The 19065-nt window shown below is 41.4% G+C and overlaps 1 protein-coding gene across 2 annotated transcripts in view; it reads left to right on the top strand.

Annotated features, from left to right (window-relative positions):
- Window positions 1-19065, top strand: part of Myo6 (myosin VI) — a 123719-nt gene that overhangs the window by 79199 nt on the left and 25455 nt on the right. The window contains exons 15-24 of one of the 2 annotated variants that reach the window (XM_048353657.1): window positions 1037-1109; window positions 2891-3018; window positions 6105-6200; window positions 6348-6521; window positions 11065-11103; window positions 12484-12577; window positions 13091-13221; window positions 13298-13375; window positions 15773-15902; window positions 18031-18121. In XM_048353657.1, the coding sequence (XP_048209614.1) occupies window positions 1037-1109; window positions 2891-3018; window positions 6105-6200; window positions 6348-6521; window positions 11065-11103; window positions 12484-12577; window positions 13091-13221; window positions 13298-13375; window positions 15773-15902; window positions 18031-18121 (1034 nt within the window). Of the gene's footprint in view, window positions 1-1036; window positions 1175-1398; window positions 1837-2890; window positions 3019-6104; window positions 6201-6347; window positions 6522-11064; window positions 11104-12483; window positions 12578-13090; window positions 13222-13297; window positions 13376-15772; window positions 15903-18030; window positions 18122-19065 lie in introns of those variants that run through there. The other variant, XM_048353660.1, reaches the window with a different exon arrangement.

Below are 19065 nucleotides of genomic sequence, written 5' to 3'. Positions count from 1 at the left end.
TTGTGACATGGACACATTGGGTGGCCTGGGTCGTTATGGGTGACAAAGTTGCTCTGGAAATTCTCTGGCCAGCTGCCTAAGTCTTCCGTTGCCAGTTGAAGTTTCCCATGCTTGCTCTTATGTAACATGCCTATCCTTCCTGTCCACACTAAGCCAAGAGCTCCATCAAGAAATCACAGCCACGTAAAGGGAAGACACGGTCTTCATAGATGGTGACTGTGTGTGTGTGCATGCGCTCGCGCGTGTGTGTGTGTTGGTACTGGGCTTGAACTCAGGACCCCGGTGCTGTCTCTTGAGCTTTTTGCATTCAAGGCTGGTTCTTTACTACTGGAGGCACAGCTCTACTTCCAGCTTCTTGGTGGTTAATTGACATAAGAGTCTCAGACTTTCCTGCCTAGACTGGATTCAAACTGTGATCCTCAGATCTCAGCCTCCTTTGTAGGTAGGACTACAGGCGTGAGTCACAGGCGCCCACTTAGGGTGACTTATAATCCTTACAATCAATGAATTTTAAATTTAGACTAGGCCCAGGTGGACAGTACCTTCTAGAATGTCAGTAAACTTTTCTAGTACAGTTCAGGGGAGAAAAGATGTAGATATTCAGGAAGAAAATGTCAGGGTACATTAACTTAGTTTCACGGTGTGGGTCATCTGTCTGATAACGTCCTTTACATTTTTTGATTTAAAGATAGGAATATCCACGAACTTAGCTTTTACTTATAGATTATCCTTCCAAATTACATTTCTTTTCCAGAAAAGTATATATTATTTCTAATATAGGTCATCTTTGTTTTACATTGCTGTGTGTTTGTTGAGCACATTTGAAGTTAGTTTCCATTTCCTTGATTTCACTGCCTATCTGTCTGCAAATCAATACTTGCTTGTCTTTGGTAAAGCATTTAGGGCTGTACTAACTGGTGTCAACACTTACATTTGAACTAATAACTGTTACGATGAGAAATGTGGCAAACCATTGACTCTAATTCCACGTTGCATACTATTTCCATAGCTGTAACTGTAAATGTTTTATTTACAGGAACAAGAACTGTATCAGAAGGAAGGCCTGGGTGTGAATGAAGTTCATTATGTGGATAATCAGGACTGTATAGGTATGTATTGTTTTCCATTTATGAGAAGTATGGGATACATACAATGGAGACACTTAGGAGAATTTTTTTTTTTTTTTTTTTTTTTGGCCAGTACTGGGCCTTGGACTCAGGGCCTGAGCACTGTCCCTGGCTTCTTTTTGCTAAGGCTAGCACTCTGCCACTTGAGCCACAGCGCCCCTTCTGGCTGTTTTCTGTATATGTGGTGCTGGGGAATTGAACCCAGGGCCTCATGTATACAAGGCAAGCACTCTTGCCACTAGGCCATATCCCCATCCCCCACTTAGGAGAATTTTTCCGTGCTCTAATTTTATACACATCACCAGTTATGGGGTTGGGACTGTGATATTTGCAAGAGGTTTCCTTTTTTTTTTTGGTGCTACTACTGGGTGTGAACTGAGGGTCTCACATTCTAGCTTTGCTTTTTTGCTCAGAGCTGGTACTCTACCATTTGAGCCATACCTCCACTTCCGGATTTTTGCTCATCAATTGGGGATAAGAGTCTCTTGGACTTTCTTTCCTGGGCTGGCTTCGAACTATGGCCCTCAGATCTCAGACTCTTGAGCTAAGATTACAGGCCTGCGCCACCAGCACTTGGCGAGAAGTTTACTTCTTTTGTACTCTTCAGAAGTAATTTTTCTAGGTACTAAATCAAGCCTTTTCTAAATACTCTCCTATTATGGGGATGTGCAAACCAGCCAAGAGGAGGCCTCGGGGGCTGGGAGCAGGTGGCTGTATCACCTTCCCTGACCCGGCCTTGGCTTCAGGCCTGTGGAGAGCACCCGGACAGTGTCGCTCCAGCAGCAAGGGGCCCTCTGACGTTCCACACGTCCCATCCAGACAACGCCACACCATTCCCCGGGACCCTGCTCTCCTCCTCGGTCTCAGCAGTGCAGATGCCATGCCCTCTCGGCCCCCCGCGGCTGTCCACCCTTCCTGTCCTTCCTCCCCATCTCTGAAATTGGGTGTTGGGCAAGCTCTTTGCTTTAGAAACCCAGGTTGATGATCCATCGTGTGCTAGACTTGGACAACAAAACATTACATTAGTGATAACGTTACTTCATACATTAGGACTTTTCAAAGCACTTTGATATCCTACCTGGCCGCCAGCATTGCCATAACACACTGCCTGGTCTTTCTTCAGTGTCTTTGACTGTGTGATTAGCAGTCTAGGTGAAGTCCCGCCCCTCCCGGGTCTCTTCCTCCATCTGTGACTATGCTCTCATTAGCAGCCTACATCGCCACACTCTTCCCACCGCCGATTGCCCAGATATCCTTTTCTGACTGGCTTAGTTAGAATGTTGATTTCTCTTCCTGCCCGATTCATCTCTGTCCCAGTCAATAGTTTGTACATACAGTGTTTAAAGAGTTTAAATCTTATACTTACTTTGAACAGACAGAAAAGAGCATAGCGAAAGCCTTTGCTGTTTAAGTAGTATTCAAAAGCTAGGCAGGCAAATGCTTCTGTAGTTTTACTTCATTTTCCGCAGAGGAGTTAGGTGAGTGAAGGGGAATTTCTAGTTCTCAGCCTGTTATCCCGGCTAACAAACGGAGTAGTGATTACGTTAGTCACTTTCCTTACGGAATTATTTTTTCTAAAACCTGCATTAAAGCCGTGATGTTACCTTCCAGCAAGTGGCCATATTTGAAATAAAAATCCATTTTTTATGTTCAAAGTATTGTCTGTCATATGGTCTGTATCCAGTCCTTGGAAGTTTGTGACTCCTGAATGGTTAAGTGTTTTTTTTTCAATACTATCGTGAGTATTTTGATTTCTGAAACAGACTTGATTGAAGTGAAGTTGGTGGGAATATTGGACATTTTGGATGAAGAGAACCGCCTTCCTCAGCCCAGCGACCAGCACTTCACGTCGGCCGTCCACCAGAAGCACAAGGAGCACTTCCGACTCACGGTGAGTTCACCGTCTAACACGCAGCCCTGCTGGGGGAGATGTGGGGTCGGATCCATGGTGTGTCGGACGTCACTGGACAGAGCTGTAAGTCATGTGAGGTTTAGAGGGATGACGGCACAGCACAGCATCCTCTACAGATAGGCTCTATCAGTCTATTACCTATCTGTCTGTCTAGTATGTATCTATTGTCTGTAACTATTATTTGTCTTTCAATTACATATCTATTATCTATCCATCTATCATATCTATGTCTATCAAACATCTATCCCATACATATATTTGCCATGTAATCCATCCATTATCTATCTACTACATCTGTGTGCCTTTCTATACCCATCTATTTATCTATCAAATCTATCCATCATCTTTCTGTCCTGTATATATATTGACCATGTAATCTATCCATTCATCTCTCTACCATATCAGTCCCTTTCTGTCTGTCCTTTGTCTGTCTGTCTATCTATCTGTCTATCTATCATCTGTCTCTAATCTATTCATGTATCAATTATCTGTTTAGCTGTCTACATCAGTATGTATCTATAATGGTAAAGTTCTATATAATCAAGACTCAATACTCTTTTTCTCTGGATGGAAAGGACATTTTGTCTGTGTAAGGTATACAAAAAGATTTCCCTCTTGGTCTCATGTTCTGAACTAAGTGGTCTTCAGCAGCTTTGTTCTGTATCACATGGCCTAGGTGATGTTCTAAGGGCAACACCTAGAGTCAAACACATGTGTGTGGCTTAGAACTCTGGTGGAGGAAACCTGGATTAGGTCGTGGCAGCCAGTTCATTTTGGTCTCCTTCCGAGGAGTCTTGAGTGGGAAATGTACTCAGAGAGGGAAATAGAAGCGGAAGCGATAGGACTAGGTAGTGTAAAGGGAAAGTAGATGCAGACAATAGTAGAAATAAGTATGTCCAGGTTCCCGAGCATGCTTCAAGTCGATGATGTCCTCCCTGTGATTGTGTAAGGTTTTTTGTCAGTCCTGGGCTTGAACTCAGGGCCCGTGCACTCTCCTGGCTTCCTTTTGTTCAAGGCTAGCACTCTACCACTTGAACCACAGCACCACTTCTGGCCTTTTCTGTTTATGTGGTGCTGAGGAATTGAACCCAGGGCTTTGTGCATGCTAGGCAAGCGCTCTATCACCAACCCACATTCCCAGCCCTTGTGTAAGCTTTTGTTGGTCTCCACACTCAGCCGTCAGCCCCTGAGGTCCTACAAGTGGGACTTCATGCTTACATCCGGGAGCAACCGGACAGGCACCAAGCAGTGAGGCTGCCCGTTCCACACGCAGAGGCCGGCCCTGTGCTGCCGTTCCTGGCCTTACTCCTTCAGTCACCCGTGAATAGAGAGGGAGGCAAGAAGAGCAAAGCTGCTGAGAGTCACTTGTGGAATTAGGGTGCTAGCAGGCAAATCTCTCCCCTCCTGGGACTGTAGCATAGATGTCATTGCTCTGATGATCTCAGGAGTTATTTAAATGGTAACAAGTATTTTTATTTTCTTTCATCATTGACACAATCCCAGTGTATACACACATCAACCACTGCTTGCTACACCGTTACTATGTTAAAAAAAAATAGAAAGCCAAAAAGAAAACTGTTAAAAAAAAAAAGCACCACAAACGAACCAAAAACCAAACACCTTAATGACACCCATGCATTAAGTCTGTGGTAAATAGGCTAAATGGGTTTACTTGAAAAATGGATGTGATTGTGTTAATTCCTCTGTGATCTGGAATCCTAGATTAGCAAGCCTGCTCCTCTGCTGACTTGTCCTTCTGCTGTGCGCTAGCCATTTCATGTAATACTGAACCTATGACCCTGGTACTTCAGTGGCGATGGAGACACCGTGTATTCTCCACTAAGCTCATAATCACAGTGAAAATATGCGTGGAGCTCTCTATGTTGACAGGCCTGCTAGTTTTTGTCATGACAGCCCAGAGACCCACAGTTACCTTTTCCAAGGGAGCCACGGGTCCTAGTCCACAAAACCGTGCTCAGGATCCCAGAGACATGTAATTTGAGACAAATAGGGAGAGGCTAAGAGACCTGCCTAAGTGGCCAGGAAGGGAGCTGGAGGTTACAGGCAGCCAGGCAGCCGGACGCACAGCCTCTACTCTGACTTGATGGAGAAGAGCTTCTGTGTCCTAAGAGTTCTCTATCCTTGAGCACACCTCTGTATCTCCCAACTCATAGATCACTTGGGTCATCATGTATGTGATCTTGCTCCCTCACTAAAAAGGATGGTAGTGGGAACCGATGACTCCTGCCTGTAATCCTAGATACTTAGGAGGCTGAGATCTCAGGATCTGAGGATCCTGGTTGAAAGCCAGCCTGGGCAGGAAAGTCTGTGAGACTCTTATCTGTAATTAACCACACAAAGGCCAGAAGTAGATTTGTGGTTCAAGTGGGAGAGCACTATCTTTGAGCACAAAGATTTACAGACAGAGCTCAGGGCCAGAATTCAAGCCTCAGGACTGGCACACACACACACAAAAATGATAGGCTATTTTGAGGATCAGATGTGATCACATATGTGAAAGTCTTTCAGAAATTTTAACTCAAACACGAGATCCTACAATTAAATGGTACAACCCCTAAAATGATGTCATTTCCTTGAAATAGATGCAGGCTTATTCTCTAAGAACCTGCTCAGATGGTTGGTTTTTGAAACCACGGCAGAGTTCTTGTGCTGACGTCAGGTGTTTCCTTACCTGGCTGCACATGAAAATTCCCTAAAACAGATGCCACATGCTTCGGGAGGTTTGCGATTCTCTGAATAACTCTAATCAGCACGAGGATCAAACACCACTGCTTCAGTTGGAAACTTTGTGAAGTGCCAGTTATGCTTTGCATGGGAATCTGAATAACGTGTACGTGTATGTGTGTTGTGTTGACATGACACCTACTTTCTTCCCCTTAGAGATTATAACCAAATATTTTTTCATTGGTAGTCTGAGCGGTGCTTAGATGGTCAAAAGCAGTACAATTATTTTTTTAAAAAGTGTGAAAATTCCCTTACAGTTCATTCTCCATCTAATGTTGTCCAAAGGCAAGTTTGTCACACCCACATGTCTTGTTTTTCAGATTCCCAGGAAATCTAAGCTGGCCGTTCACAGGAATCTCAGAGACGATGAAGGCTTCATTATCCGGCATTTTGCAGGGGCGGTGTGCTATGAGACAGTGAGTATGGTTTCTAAGCAGAAACGCCGTAGTATGGTGCTGGGATATGATGGTTCGAGTTGTCGCACAAAGTTCTATTAGGCAGAGCTGAGATTTGGGGGGTTTACCTCGACTAGATTGAACCATTCTCTTTGCTTTGACTTGCAGACCCAGTTTGTGGAGAAAAATAACGATGCATTGCATATGTCTCTGGAATCCTTAATATGCGAATCCAGGGATAAGTTTATACGGGAATTATTTGAATCGTCTACAAATAACAACAAAGACACAAAACAGAAAGCCGGCAAACTTAGCTTCATCAGTGTGGGAAACAAATTTAAGGTATTTGTATTAAACAGATGAGTCCTTAAAAAAAATTGTATGTAAAGTAACATATGTTGTTTTGTATTCCAAAGTGGATAATGTAAATAACAGTCAGGAATGCCTCAAGTGTCAGAAGACCCTGCACTGTTTCATTACCTGTACTGTGAGAGAGCCTGACGGAGCCCCCGTCCCTAAATACACAGAAATGCTGGGATCGCATCCTTTCCTAAGGCGTAACACACCTGAGAGCGCTCCTAGTGTTCCTGCTGCCGCCTACTGTGTGGTTGACCTTCCAACCTTCTCTTTTCCTTGTGTTTTCTGTCTCCTTCTTCCTTCAGCAGTGTGGTTTAGCTGGAGTAGTCCAGCTCCGAATGGCTAGAGAGAACTAGTTGAGAGGAAAATCAGGCCAGCCGGGGCCTCCAGGTAATGACCGCCTTGGGGACGGCCGTCCATCCAGTGGCTGGGCGTGTTACCGAGAGCTCGTTGCAAGTGATCAGCCAGTGTGTAACTCATTCCCACATGCTTTTCTCTCACAGTTGTGTTAGGAGCATGCACACAACACTAAAAACCAAAGAAAGCTTTTGAGAATGCCCGTCCCAGATAAAGGCTCAGGTGTGGCAAATTTGTTAACGTGCTTATTTAACATTAAAGGATAGTTCATCTGTTTTGTTACTTTTGGATCAAGAATTCTTGGAAAGCTGAGGAGTTGTCTTAGAAATAGAATGCTATTAATTGGTTGTAATTATTGAGCAGTTAGTATAGTAGAAACAACTTTAAAACCTCTTAATTAAAAAAATAACCTTTTAATGAACAAAGAAAAGAAGAACCAGGAAGGTAGAGACATCATTTAGTGGTAGAATACCAATTTTGATGGATATAAGTCAAGCAAAGCCCTGAGTTCAAGCTAAGTACTGGTAGACATATACACACAAAAGTAGTTTTCTGTAAGTGCTTAAAGATAATAATAATAATAGAAGTTAATTTTTCTACATTTCCATAAAGTATTGTTCTTCTATTTACAACAAAAGTCCACATTTGCTTTATAAAATATGTACTTTGAATACTAAAAATGATGCAATCACGAATAATATATAATATCAGAATTCTTTTATATAACTAGTAGTATAAAACTTCTTTTAGATTGAATGGACCCTAAGTACATAATTTGATAAAATCGTATTTCTAAAAGCTAAGGCTTTTAAAAATTTAAATATAGGAAAAATCTCGTAATACATTTTAGATAAAAACTTTGAATTTTGCCTTAAAATTGTATTCATTAATTAGGAGTTTCTAGTGCACTTAATAAGCAACAATTTTTTTTTTTTTCCAGTCCTGGGCCTTGGACTCAGGGCCTGAGTGCTGTCCCTGGCTTCCTTTTGCTCACTTGAGCCACAGCGCCACTTCTGGTTGTTTTCTATATATGTGGTACTGGGGAATCGAACCCAGGGCTTCATGTATATGAGGCAAGCACTGTTGCCACTAGGCCATATTCCCAGCCCAATAAGCAACAATTTTATTTGAATGTTTTTCTATTCTTGAACAGACTTTAAAATTTTTTGTTTTGTTTTTGTGCCAGCTTAGCCTTTTGCTCAAAGCTAGTGCTCTATCTACTACCTGAGCCACAGCTCCACCTCTGGCTTTTTGGTGGTTAATTGGAGGTAATAGACTCACGGACTTTCTTGCACAGGCTAGCTTTGAACTTCAATCTTCAGATCTCAATCTCCTGAGTAGCTGGGATTACAGGCATAATCCACCAGTGCCTGGCTAAGAGACTGGGTTTACAACAGTAAAACTGACTGTGTATGTGGTTGTGCACACCTGTAGTCCCACATTATTTGGGAAATGGAGGCAGGAAGATCAGTTGAACCCAGGAGTTGCCAACCTAGGCAACATAGCAAGACTGTCTCAAAAGAAAAACACATTTGCTTAATTGAAATGGATATAATTTGTTTTATATATTCCTGCTGTAATAATATAGTGTTATTACTAGTAAGAACATACAGGAATTTTAGGTAATATGAATAAAAATGAAAACATTCTCAAGATTTCTCTTGGATTTGCATCATCTTCACTGAGCCTAAAGATGTCTAGAACTGTTTACATACAATAACATGTAAGTGGTGGTAGCTTATGCCTATGATTCTACTCAGATTCTAGCTGAGATCTGAGGATTGAAACCAGCCTGGACAGAAACATGCATGAGGTTTTATTTCTAGTTAACCGGGAAAAAGCCGGAGTGGGGGGGTGGTGTGTGGCTCAGGTGGTAGAGACCAGCCTCCAGAGCTCAATGCCCTGGGTTCAAGCCCTAGTACATAAACAAGCAACGGAACAAACAATTAGGTGCTTTTTGCATTACCTGCTGGAAGCTGTAACTGAACGATATTATTAATAAGCTATTTCCTCTGTTTCTATGGGATACTTTGATGTGAAATGTGATCCTTAATTTTAAATGCAAGTTGAGTAGTTCATACTTTAGTTTGAAGTGTCTAAGGTGTCCCACAACACAGCCCGTCCTACATGACACTATTACCCCATCTCAGGGCACTAAGAAACCCCACCCAGAGCCTCATTTCCAGGCTACTGCAATAACCCTTTGAACTGTTAAGCTTCAGAAAAAGGAGTTCTTTTCAATGAAAATCTCATTCATATGAACACAGCTAGTGGTATGTTTTCAACTAAAATAAAACACAAAAGAAACATGAGTTGCTCAGAGACTCACCTTTTGGCCTTATGATTCTTCTGTTCTTTGAAAATTGATTTTTCTTTTCTTTTTTTCTTTCTACTGTTATTAGTTGAGTTTTGTTGTTTGTAGTCTTCTGACTCCATCCAATTTTTTTTGGGGGGGGGGGCTAGAAATCAAGATTAGTCTGTGGATGAAGGTGCCTGAATTTAAGGCTAGTTATTTTCTTTCTGCATTGGTAGCTTTCCTACTTGATTTTCTGCTGGGTCCAGGCTGACTAAAGTTGTCAGCACTCTGCCCACCAGATAAGTGAGGATGACTGGATCTCTTTTTTTTTTTTTTTTTTTTTGCCAGTCCTGGGGCTTGAACTCAGGGCCTGAGCACTGTCCCTGGCTTCCTTTTGCTCAGGCTAGCACTCTATCACTTGAGCCACAGCACCCCTTCCGGCTTTTTCTATATATGTGGTGTTGAGGAATCGAACCCAGGGCTTCATGTATACAAGGAGAGCACTTTACTACTAGTCCGTATTCCCAGCCCTGACTGGATCTCTTTAATCCAACCTGAAATTCATTTGAATAATTTGAGCTTGTAATATGGAAGCATGTATTAGTGTCACAGATAGGAGATTGTAAAACTCTGCTATCACTAGCTCCATGATTTGGACAACTTCTTTATCTCCCTGGATCTCAGTGCCTTCCCTGTATAATGAGGGCAATAATATATTCTTAAGTACAGTGATGCTCTTGAAAAGTTTTGAGCAGTGCTTTACTCACAGAAAAGCATCATGTAAAAGCATACATGTTATTATAAATTGTACCGATGACTAATTCAATATACTAATTTAAGAATTGATATCTTAGTGGCTGACACCTGCAATCCCAGCTTTTTGGGAAAATCTATTCAAGGCAAGCTCACATAAAAAGCTACCACAACCTATTGTACAAAATAGAATGACTCTACGTTAGCATTTTAGCATCTCAATCCCAGCTACTTGAGATGTATAGGTAGGATGATTGTGGTCTCAAATGGCCCACTGGGGCAGGGGATGGGAGACCTCATCCAAAAAGAAAGAATGAAAGCAAAGCAAAGCAAAGCAGAGACTCTGCCTAGCAAACAGGTGGCCATGAGTTTAAACCCCGGTACTACAAAAAATAAATTTAAAAAAAAGAAAAAGAAAAAAAACCATAAAGCCCTCCTAGTTTGTCTTTTCTAAATTGTCTAATAAGTATCTCAGTATAAAAATCCAGATAAAGATTTTTACAGTTTATTCATTTTGCAGAACAATAAAAAAAATGATTTTAATGTCCTGAACCAGGGCTAATAATAATTATTAAAATTAAAAATATAGGGAAGTAGTAACGCTCATTGCAGTACATAATATCCACTGTCTACTTTATTTTGGGAAACAAAAAGGTTTTAGAAAACAACTGAAATGCAAAGTATTTCAAAACAGCGAAGAACATTCCGGTAGCTCAGCCGAAGCATTGTGTGTGCTGAGTGTTACCGACACAGCCAGCCCCAGGCTTCAGTTCACACCTCGCTTGCCACGTGTTCAAACACGACCCCACTGATCTCACAGGGACCGCGTCCCCGTCCTCCCATCGACTTCCTTCACCGTCCACGGTCGTTCTCCTCATTCATCTTCCCTGCGGACATGCATGTGGGTTAGCGGTGCCATTCTTCCTGACCACACACGTCCTGCCATGCTAATTCCCTACGTGCCCTTGGCCGCATGGTGCCCTCTGCCGGCCCGTGCCCTGGAGGTGGTCGCGCTGTGATGTGTCGTGCGTGAGCGTCGCCTGTGCATGTCGTGCGTGGGGCAGGAACTTAACCGTGCCGTGCGCTTGCGTTCTCACCGAGCTGCTCTCCTTTCTCTTACAGACACAGTTAAACCTGCTTCTGGATAAACTCCGAAGTACCGTGAGTAGACGTAAAAAACAAAACCTGTGTTTCTGATGACCCTCTGAAACCATTACTAGCAGTTAGAACAATAATCCTGGAATAATGATAAGTAAAATTTTAAAAGCCAGGTAGAGTATATCATGCCAATAATCTCAGCTATTTGGGAGGCATAAATAGGAGGACTGCAATTTTATGTCAGTCTGGACCAAAAAAAAAGTTAGTGAGACTTCATCTCAACAAATGATCTGGCTACGGTGTCATGCACATGTAATGCCAGGTATGTTAAAGGTGTAGGTAGGAGACTGAAGTCTGAGCCGGGCTCCTGGCAAAAACGGGAGACCCCTCATCCATCCCGGTAATCCTCACTACTCTAGAGGCTGAGGTCTAGAGTTGCTGAGATCTGAGGATCAGGGTTTGAAGCCAGCCTGGGCAGAATAGTCTGTAAGACTTTAGTCTCTGATTAATCACTAAAAAACAAAATGAAACTGTGACTGGAGTGGCAGAATGCTAGCCTTGAACAAAAAATGCTAAGGGACAGCTCTGAGGTCCTGAATTCAAGCCCCCAGGACAAGTGCCAAAAAAAATGAAGAAGAAAAAGAAAAGAAAGGAGAAGAGAGAAATAACTAAAGCAAGAAGGAACACTTATTTGTAGCTCACATGGTAGAACACTTGCCTAGCAAGTATGAGGCTCCAAGTTCTGAACTCCAGTACTGCTAAAAAGGAAAGAAAAGAAATTCGTTTCTAAAATGGCTATTGTTTTGGTTAGGTTTGTTCTGGAAAAAAGTCAAGTATGTATGCAAAGCCAAATTATTTTATAAATACATGGCACTCTTGAGGTTATTAAAATTATCTTATCTCAAAGGTGAGAGAATGAGTAACTAACTATGAAGAAAGAGGCTATTGCTTTTTTAGGATTAAGTATAGGGCGTATAATTTAACTTCATTATGTTATTCTTGCAGTAATGGACTCCAAACTTGACGATGTTAGTTTGATGTGGATAAAAATGGACCCAACAGTTTTATGTCTCTTTATAAAGGCAAAATTAATTAAGGGCTTATATTTCAGCTATGCATTTTAGTGATTCACCCTGAGACTTTTTTTTTTTTCTTTTCCTTCCTTTCTTTTTCCCATGTAGTGATGGGGCTTGAAGCTAGTGCCTTGCATTTGGCTAGGCAAGCACTCTATCACTGAATTATATATCCTTAGCCTTTGGGTTTTTTTTTTTTTTGAGACAGTCTCCTATGTCATTTAGGATGCATGATAATGCATTTTTATATTTCCTGGTGGTTTTCATGTGCTAATATTTAATATGCATGGAAGGCTGCTGTTATTCCTAGAAACAAAAAGTGACCATGATATCATATGTGCTCTCTCAAAAATGGCCTGTATTCCCCCAGGGGGCAAGCTTTATTCGCTGCATCAAACCCAATTTAAAGATGACAAGCCACCACTTCGAAGGGGCTCAGATTCTGTCTCAACTTCAGTGTTCAGGTATTTCCATGCTTTCCAAATCTGTGGCCTTGTGTGTGTCAGAAGCTATAACTCAGGTACTACTTACTGATTTATTTCTGTGCTGTTGGCGATCAAGTCCAGGATGTCCTGTGTGGCAGGTGTGCTCAGTCCTTCAGTAGAATTTAATGGGGTCAGCATATACCTATGTACATAATTATATACATAATTTCAAATAATTTACTATTACCTCGGTTACTTCAACTATGAGATTAAAAAAAAAACACTTCCCTTAGCCATAAGAAAAGCATAGATGGCAAATTATTTGAGCAATGGTGGGATACATTTTATTGTAAAATAAAACTTCTTTGTTTTTGTTGGTTGTGGGGCTTGAACTCAGGGCCTGGGAACTGTCCCTGAGCTTTTGCGCTCAAGGCTAGCACTATACCACTTTGAGCCACAGCAATACTTGTTTTCTGGTGGTTAATTGGAGATAAGAATTTCATGGACTTTGCGGCCCACTCCGGCTTTGAACCACAATCTTTCTGAATCTAGGTATGGTGTCTGTTTTGGACTTGATGCAAGGTGGTTTCCCATCTCGAGCTTCATTTCACGAACTCTACAACATGTACAAAAAGTATATGCCGGATAAACTTGCGAGATTGGATCCAAGGCTATTTTGTAAGGTACAGATGCCAATTAAATGGAAATTTCCTAACAATGAATTCTTTTCTTTTACTAATTGGAATTTTCATTTTCCAGGCTCTTTTTAAAGCTTTGGGCTTAAATGAAGTTGACTACAAGTTTGGATTAACAAAAGTATTTTTCAGACCTGGCAAAGTAAGTCTATTTTTATTTTAGTAGGTTTTTTTTTTGTTGTTGTTGTCTATTGTGGAGTTTGAACTCAGGGCCTGGACACTGTCCCTGAGCCTTTTCACTCAAGGTTAGCACTCTGCCACTTTGAGCCATAGTGCCACTTCTAGTTTTCTGGTAGTTAATTAGAGATAAGAGTCTCACAGACTTTCCTGCCCAGGCTGGCTCTGAACCGTGATCCTCAGATCTCAGCCTACTTAGTAGCTAGGATTACAGGTGTGAGCCACTAGCACTCAGGGTTAGTAGGTTTTTAGGTAATAGTGGTTTAATGGTTTATATTATTATTATATGGTACTAACAGCATGAACTATATGTGTATGTTCACACACATGCACAATTTTCCTATGTTTGAGAAATTTACAATATATAACACTCCATAAAAAATTTTCAGTTTTATTCAGTGTTATATAATTAGAACACTGAATTTTTTTTCTTAAAAAGAGGTTAGTGTTTAAACAAGTTGAAAGTTTTTCTAAAATGTCTTCATGTAGTCTTCAATGATTTGAGATTTCATAGTACTTAAGAATTTCCATTGTTAACAAGAAGGTTCATTAAGTAGAATACATCTACTTAATAGTGTAGGAAATTGGATTGGAGTGTGGACTCTCCCCTCCTTAACCCTAGACAGAATGAATATGTAAATCCTTTTGTGCAATTATAGAAATGTAATCCTATAGTTTTAATATTCACAGAGTATCGGATACTTTATAACTAAATGTGTGCAGAACGGAAATACCTAAGTCTCATTACCTCTTAGTAATAATATTCTTGCTATTTCTGACTTCTTCAATACTGATTTAATAATTGCCTCCTCGAATTCTAAACACAAATGTTATTATATTTAAATAGCCAAGAAACTAGCTAAATAAAACCATCAAGAAGTATCTCTAGTATCTAGTTAATCATGAATCTGATTTCACATTTTTAAGCCTGAAGTGAAATATAAGTATTTATCACCAATGTGTATACTTTCCTATGAGTACTTTTTATTATGGAGGATCCATACCACTTCTTAAAAAAATTAAGAGAAAAAGAACATATAACTGTTGAGAGTCTCCTTAGTTTCACTCAGATACACATATCATAAGCTCAGTGTTTTTCTTACTCAAGAGGCATAGTAATTACTAAATAGTTAATGGCTGAATTGGTAATGTAGATGGTCTTATCTCCTCCCTAAGTCAGAAAGATTTCTTCACAGCCTAGAGCAAAGAGACTAAATCTGTAATTTGATTATGGTACCTGTAATCTAACTTTAAATTTAAAAAGCCATTATGTGGATTGGTGTGTGATACCTTAATATTCTGGTGATACATTTGGTATTTTTGTATTCAGTGGTAAATAATAGAAATAATACACTCTAAATTATCTATATTATCTTTCATCTCCTAGCAATATTTCCTTACCTTTCTTTAAAATGGGATGGTGGTTGGGAGAAAGAATAATTTCAGTGGTACCTGAAATTACATAGGACTTTTACTTGTTGAGGGCTACATAGGATCTGCTAGAGCAGAGATACTTCAGTTATTTCCTATCATTTTCCTCAGTGAAAGACTTTTGTCAGGCCTCTGTAACTAACCCATTTAATATTTTTTCCAACTATTAAGATTGAATCTGCTACCTAGGGATAAGATTGAATCTGCTACCTAGTGATAAGCAACTTTCTTTACCCCTCAAAAAAGGCCCGAAGGAAAGAGGGAAGAGAAAGACCACATTTCAATCCAGCCACTGCTTAGAGTTTGCTATACACCATGCTGAGCTGTGGTTGTGATTGGCATGTAACCATTTTCAGAAAGTCAGATTTGGGCCAAGCACTGGTAGCTCATGCATGTAACCCTAGCTGCTCAGGAGGCTCAGATCTGAGGATTGCAGTTTGAAGCCAGCCAAAGCAGGAAAGTCCATGAAACTTCTTTTTTTTGGCCAGTCCTGGGGCTTGGGACTCAGGGCCTGAGCACGGTCCCTCACTTCTTTTTGCTCAAGGCTAGCACTCCACCGCTTGAGCCCCAGCACCATTTCCAGCTTTTTCTATATATGTGGTGCTGAGGAATTGAACCCAGGGCTTCATGTATACGAGGTGAGCACTTTACCACTAGGCCATATTCCCAGCCCAATGAAACTTTTCTCTAACCATCAAAAATCTGTAAGTGAAGCTGTGGCTCAAATGCTAAGAGCACCAGCCTTGAGTGAAAAAGCTTTAAGGGACAGTGCCAGGCTCCAAGTTCAAGCCCTAGTAGTGGCACACATACACACATACCCCCCCCCCCCCCCCGCCAACATGTCCTATTTGGGGTTTGAACTCTGTTGTTTTCTTTGTGTGTTGGAACATATTGATTTCTCATACTGATATTCAATTATTTTACCTTCTAGTTTGCAGAATTTGATCAGATCATGAAGTCTGATCCCGACCACTTAGCAGAGCTGGTTAAGAGAGTCAATCACTGGTTAGTCTGCAGTCGCTGGAAGAAGGTTCAGTGGTGTTCGCTCTCGGTCATCAAGTGTAAGTGTACTTTTGCCAGGCACATGGCATACGGGAGGGGTGAGAGTTTAAAGAGCCAGCCTGGGCTGCAGAGCAGGTCTATCAGACCCTGTCTGAAAAAGCAACCAATAGTTACAGAAACAAACACCCAACACCCCAACTGAGCACCAAGGAGGCTGAGGCAGGTGGACCACCAGTTTGACACCATCGTAGGCTCCTTGACTCACAGCAAGATAAAGCACTCCTTCTCCTTCTTTCTGGAAAATACCCGAGCCGTGGTTTGTTCTGGACCTAGACTTTGTCCTTTGGGAGTGGGTGGAGTGTGGAATGTTACAAGGTCATCTCAAGGTGAATGCTAGGTGACAGATGCTTTCCTTCATGCCTCGTACCTCGTGTGGTGTATGTCCTAAACCAGCGCTTGCGCTCTTCCTTCCTGGTTTTATATCTGAATGCATGACAGGTATTTCCTTATGTTACAGCAGTGTGATTCCTTTGTTCCCTATCCAATACAGAACTCACTCTTTCTATCTCTCTCTCTCTCTCTCTCTCTCCCCCCCCCCCTTTGGCTCCCAATACCACCCCCACAGTTCCCAATTTAAGTCAGAACCGCCCTCTGTCTGTATTGCATCTACCATAGGTGTCCCGGTATGCCAAGATGGAAATGGTCTAAGCACCCTTCCATGCACTGGGCCCAGCTGCGCTTGTGTGTGCTTCTGCAGCTTCTTATCTCTGACCCAAAACAAGAACAAGGGCAGAAGAATCTCAGGTTACTCGCAGGCCTGTGGCAAACCTTTGCTTGCTGGAAATTATATAATCAAATTTACCCTTGCCTCGCCTTCTTACTAGACTGACTGAAATAATGCCGGAAACATGACCGGGATCCAGTAGATCACTTCTTCTTCCTAGAGAAACAAAAGTTCCTTGCCTTGAAGGATAAGGAAACATGCAACCAAAGATGATCTTGAGATCTTCTGTTGGATGATTGTAACTATGGATAAAAAGAAAACTGCAGTAAAGGAAAAAAACATAATCTCTTTCCAAGTAAAATATAAGCACATTTGTCACGGGAGCTCAGTGCAGCTAGCTTTGCATGTTGCATTTTGATGGATGACAAATAGTATTAAAATATGTGCGCTGTTCCACCCCATCCGGTACTCTGTGGTCAGGGAGCAGGCAGGGATCTTTGTAGAATGTTAATAAAGAAGTGCCAGACATAGGTTTCAAGGTCAGATTGCCCTAGAAAATCTTCTGGGTGCCTGAAGTTAAAAAAGATTCCTGCCTACAATCTTCATTGTGATTTCTCAAAAAAAAAGAAAGAAAGAAGTCCATCTCTTTTCTGTTTTTAAAAAGATATACTTATTTGCATTTCACTGAACAAACGTGGTCCTGGATAGTCTGGGAAATGGTTGCATCCAGTCATAAGGAAATCGTATACTTAAAGAATCCAGGCACATGCATGATATGCTTAAAAAATATGTGTGTGTCCTAGCCAGTCCAGGGACTCGAACTCAAGACCTGGGCATTGTTCCTGAGCTTTTTTTGCGAAAGGTTAAGGCTCTACCACTCAAGCCACAGCTCCACTTCCACCTATTTGCTAGTGAATTGAAGAGTCTCATAGACTTTCCTGCCTGGGCTAGCTCGGGCCCAGGATCCTCAGGTCTCAGCCTCCTGAGCAGCCAGGATTGTAAGGGTGAGCCACCAGCATACGGCATTATATACTTTTCATTTTGAAGAAGTACAGAAGGTTGCCTGGTGCTGCTGCCTATGCCTAGAATCCTGTCTACTCAGGAGACTGAAGATCAAGGCTCAGAGTCATCTCAGGCAGAAAGGTTTGTGAGACTTACCTCCAGTTAACTAGCAGAAAGCTGGAAGTGGCGGTATGGCTCAAGTGGTAGAGCACCATCCTTGAGTGAAAGATCCAAATGAGAGTGACAAGGCCCCGAGTTCAAGCCCCAAGAATACCACACACTCATACACACAATAATACAGGAAATTAATGTTTAAGTTCCCGATTGTAGTGTCTCTGGTATAATGTATCAAGATCTCATGTTTCTAGAGAATTGCTTGGTGGGAATGCTTGGCTTTTTAAAGACACATGTTCAATTTAAACTCAACCTTTCCTGTCATTTTCTTTTATCCTTATGCATAGTGAAATACAAAATAAAGTACAGAGCAGAAGCTTGCATCAAAATGCAAAAGACTGTTCGAATGTGGCTTTGCAAAAGGAGACACAAACCTCGGTAAGATATGCATTGTCTGAAGATAAGCCTAGAGAACAGTGCAGTTAAGTCCCACTGACCAGCGGCTTGCGTCTCGTGTCCTCTGGAAGGTGGTGATTTGTCTGTTATCTCTCTCAGATGAGCTCATTTATTCCTCATCCGCCTCACTCTACAAAAGGGCTCGCAAACTTCTAAACACAGAAAGGACTGAAATAGATGTTTGAGAGAAGCTCGGTTATCTTGATTAGTATAGTGATTTGAATTCCTTGATAATGTCAAGTTGATTTAAAAAAAAATCTCATTCACATTTTGACCATACAATGCAAGATTATCTGTAAAATGATTTTGTTTCACTTGCTTGAAATTTTATTATGAGTTGAGTTTTTATTACTTATTTAATCAGTATTATATGTTATATATTATACATGATTATATTATTATTGTTTAGTGTTAATTTAGATTATTTTTATACTTGGAGGTCTGAATTAACACCTTTTCAAGGAGATAATTAAGCCAGGCATTGTGGCTCACACCTCTAATCCTAGCTATTCAGGATGCTGAGATGATTGTGGTTCAAAGCCAGCCTGGGAAGGAAAGTCCATGAGACTCTGATCTCCAATGAACCACCCAAAAAGGTCAGAAGTAGAGATGTAGCTCAAGTGGTAGAGCACCAGACTTGAACAAAAAAGCTAAGGGACAGCATCTAGGCCCTGAGTTCGAGTCTCAGCGCTGGCACACACACATATAGAAAGGTATGACTATATAGCTCTATTTTTTGGAGACTATTTCCATGCTGAGGAGAGCAGGTGAAGTCCTTCCCGCCTAGTGGGTTTTTGTTTGTTTGTTTGTTTTTACTCTCATGCATGAAGTCCAAGTACAGAAGAATGTCAGAGGTGAAGGGTCCCAGCTGGTAGCATTTGTGCAGTGCTTAGGCTTTACTCTGACAAGTCTGCGGGATCATTAAG

Source organism: Perognathus longimembris, chromosome 9, assembly GCF_023159225.1.
Source record: "Perognathus longimembris pacificus isolate PPM17 chromosome 9, ASM2315922v1, whole genome shotgun sequence".
NCBI classification, from domain to species: domain Eukaryota; kingdom Metazoa; phylum Chordata; class Mammalia; order Rodentia; family Heteromyidae; genus Perognathus; species Perognathus longimembris.
Note: the sequence above shows the minus strand (reverse complement) of the source record. Positions and strands in the feature narration are given on the sequence as shown.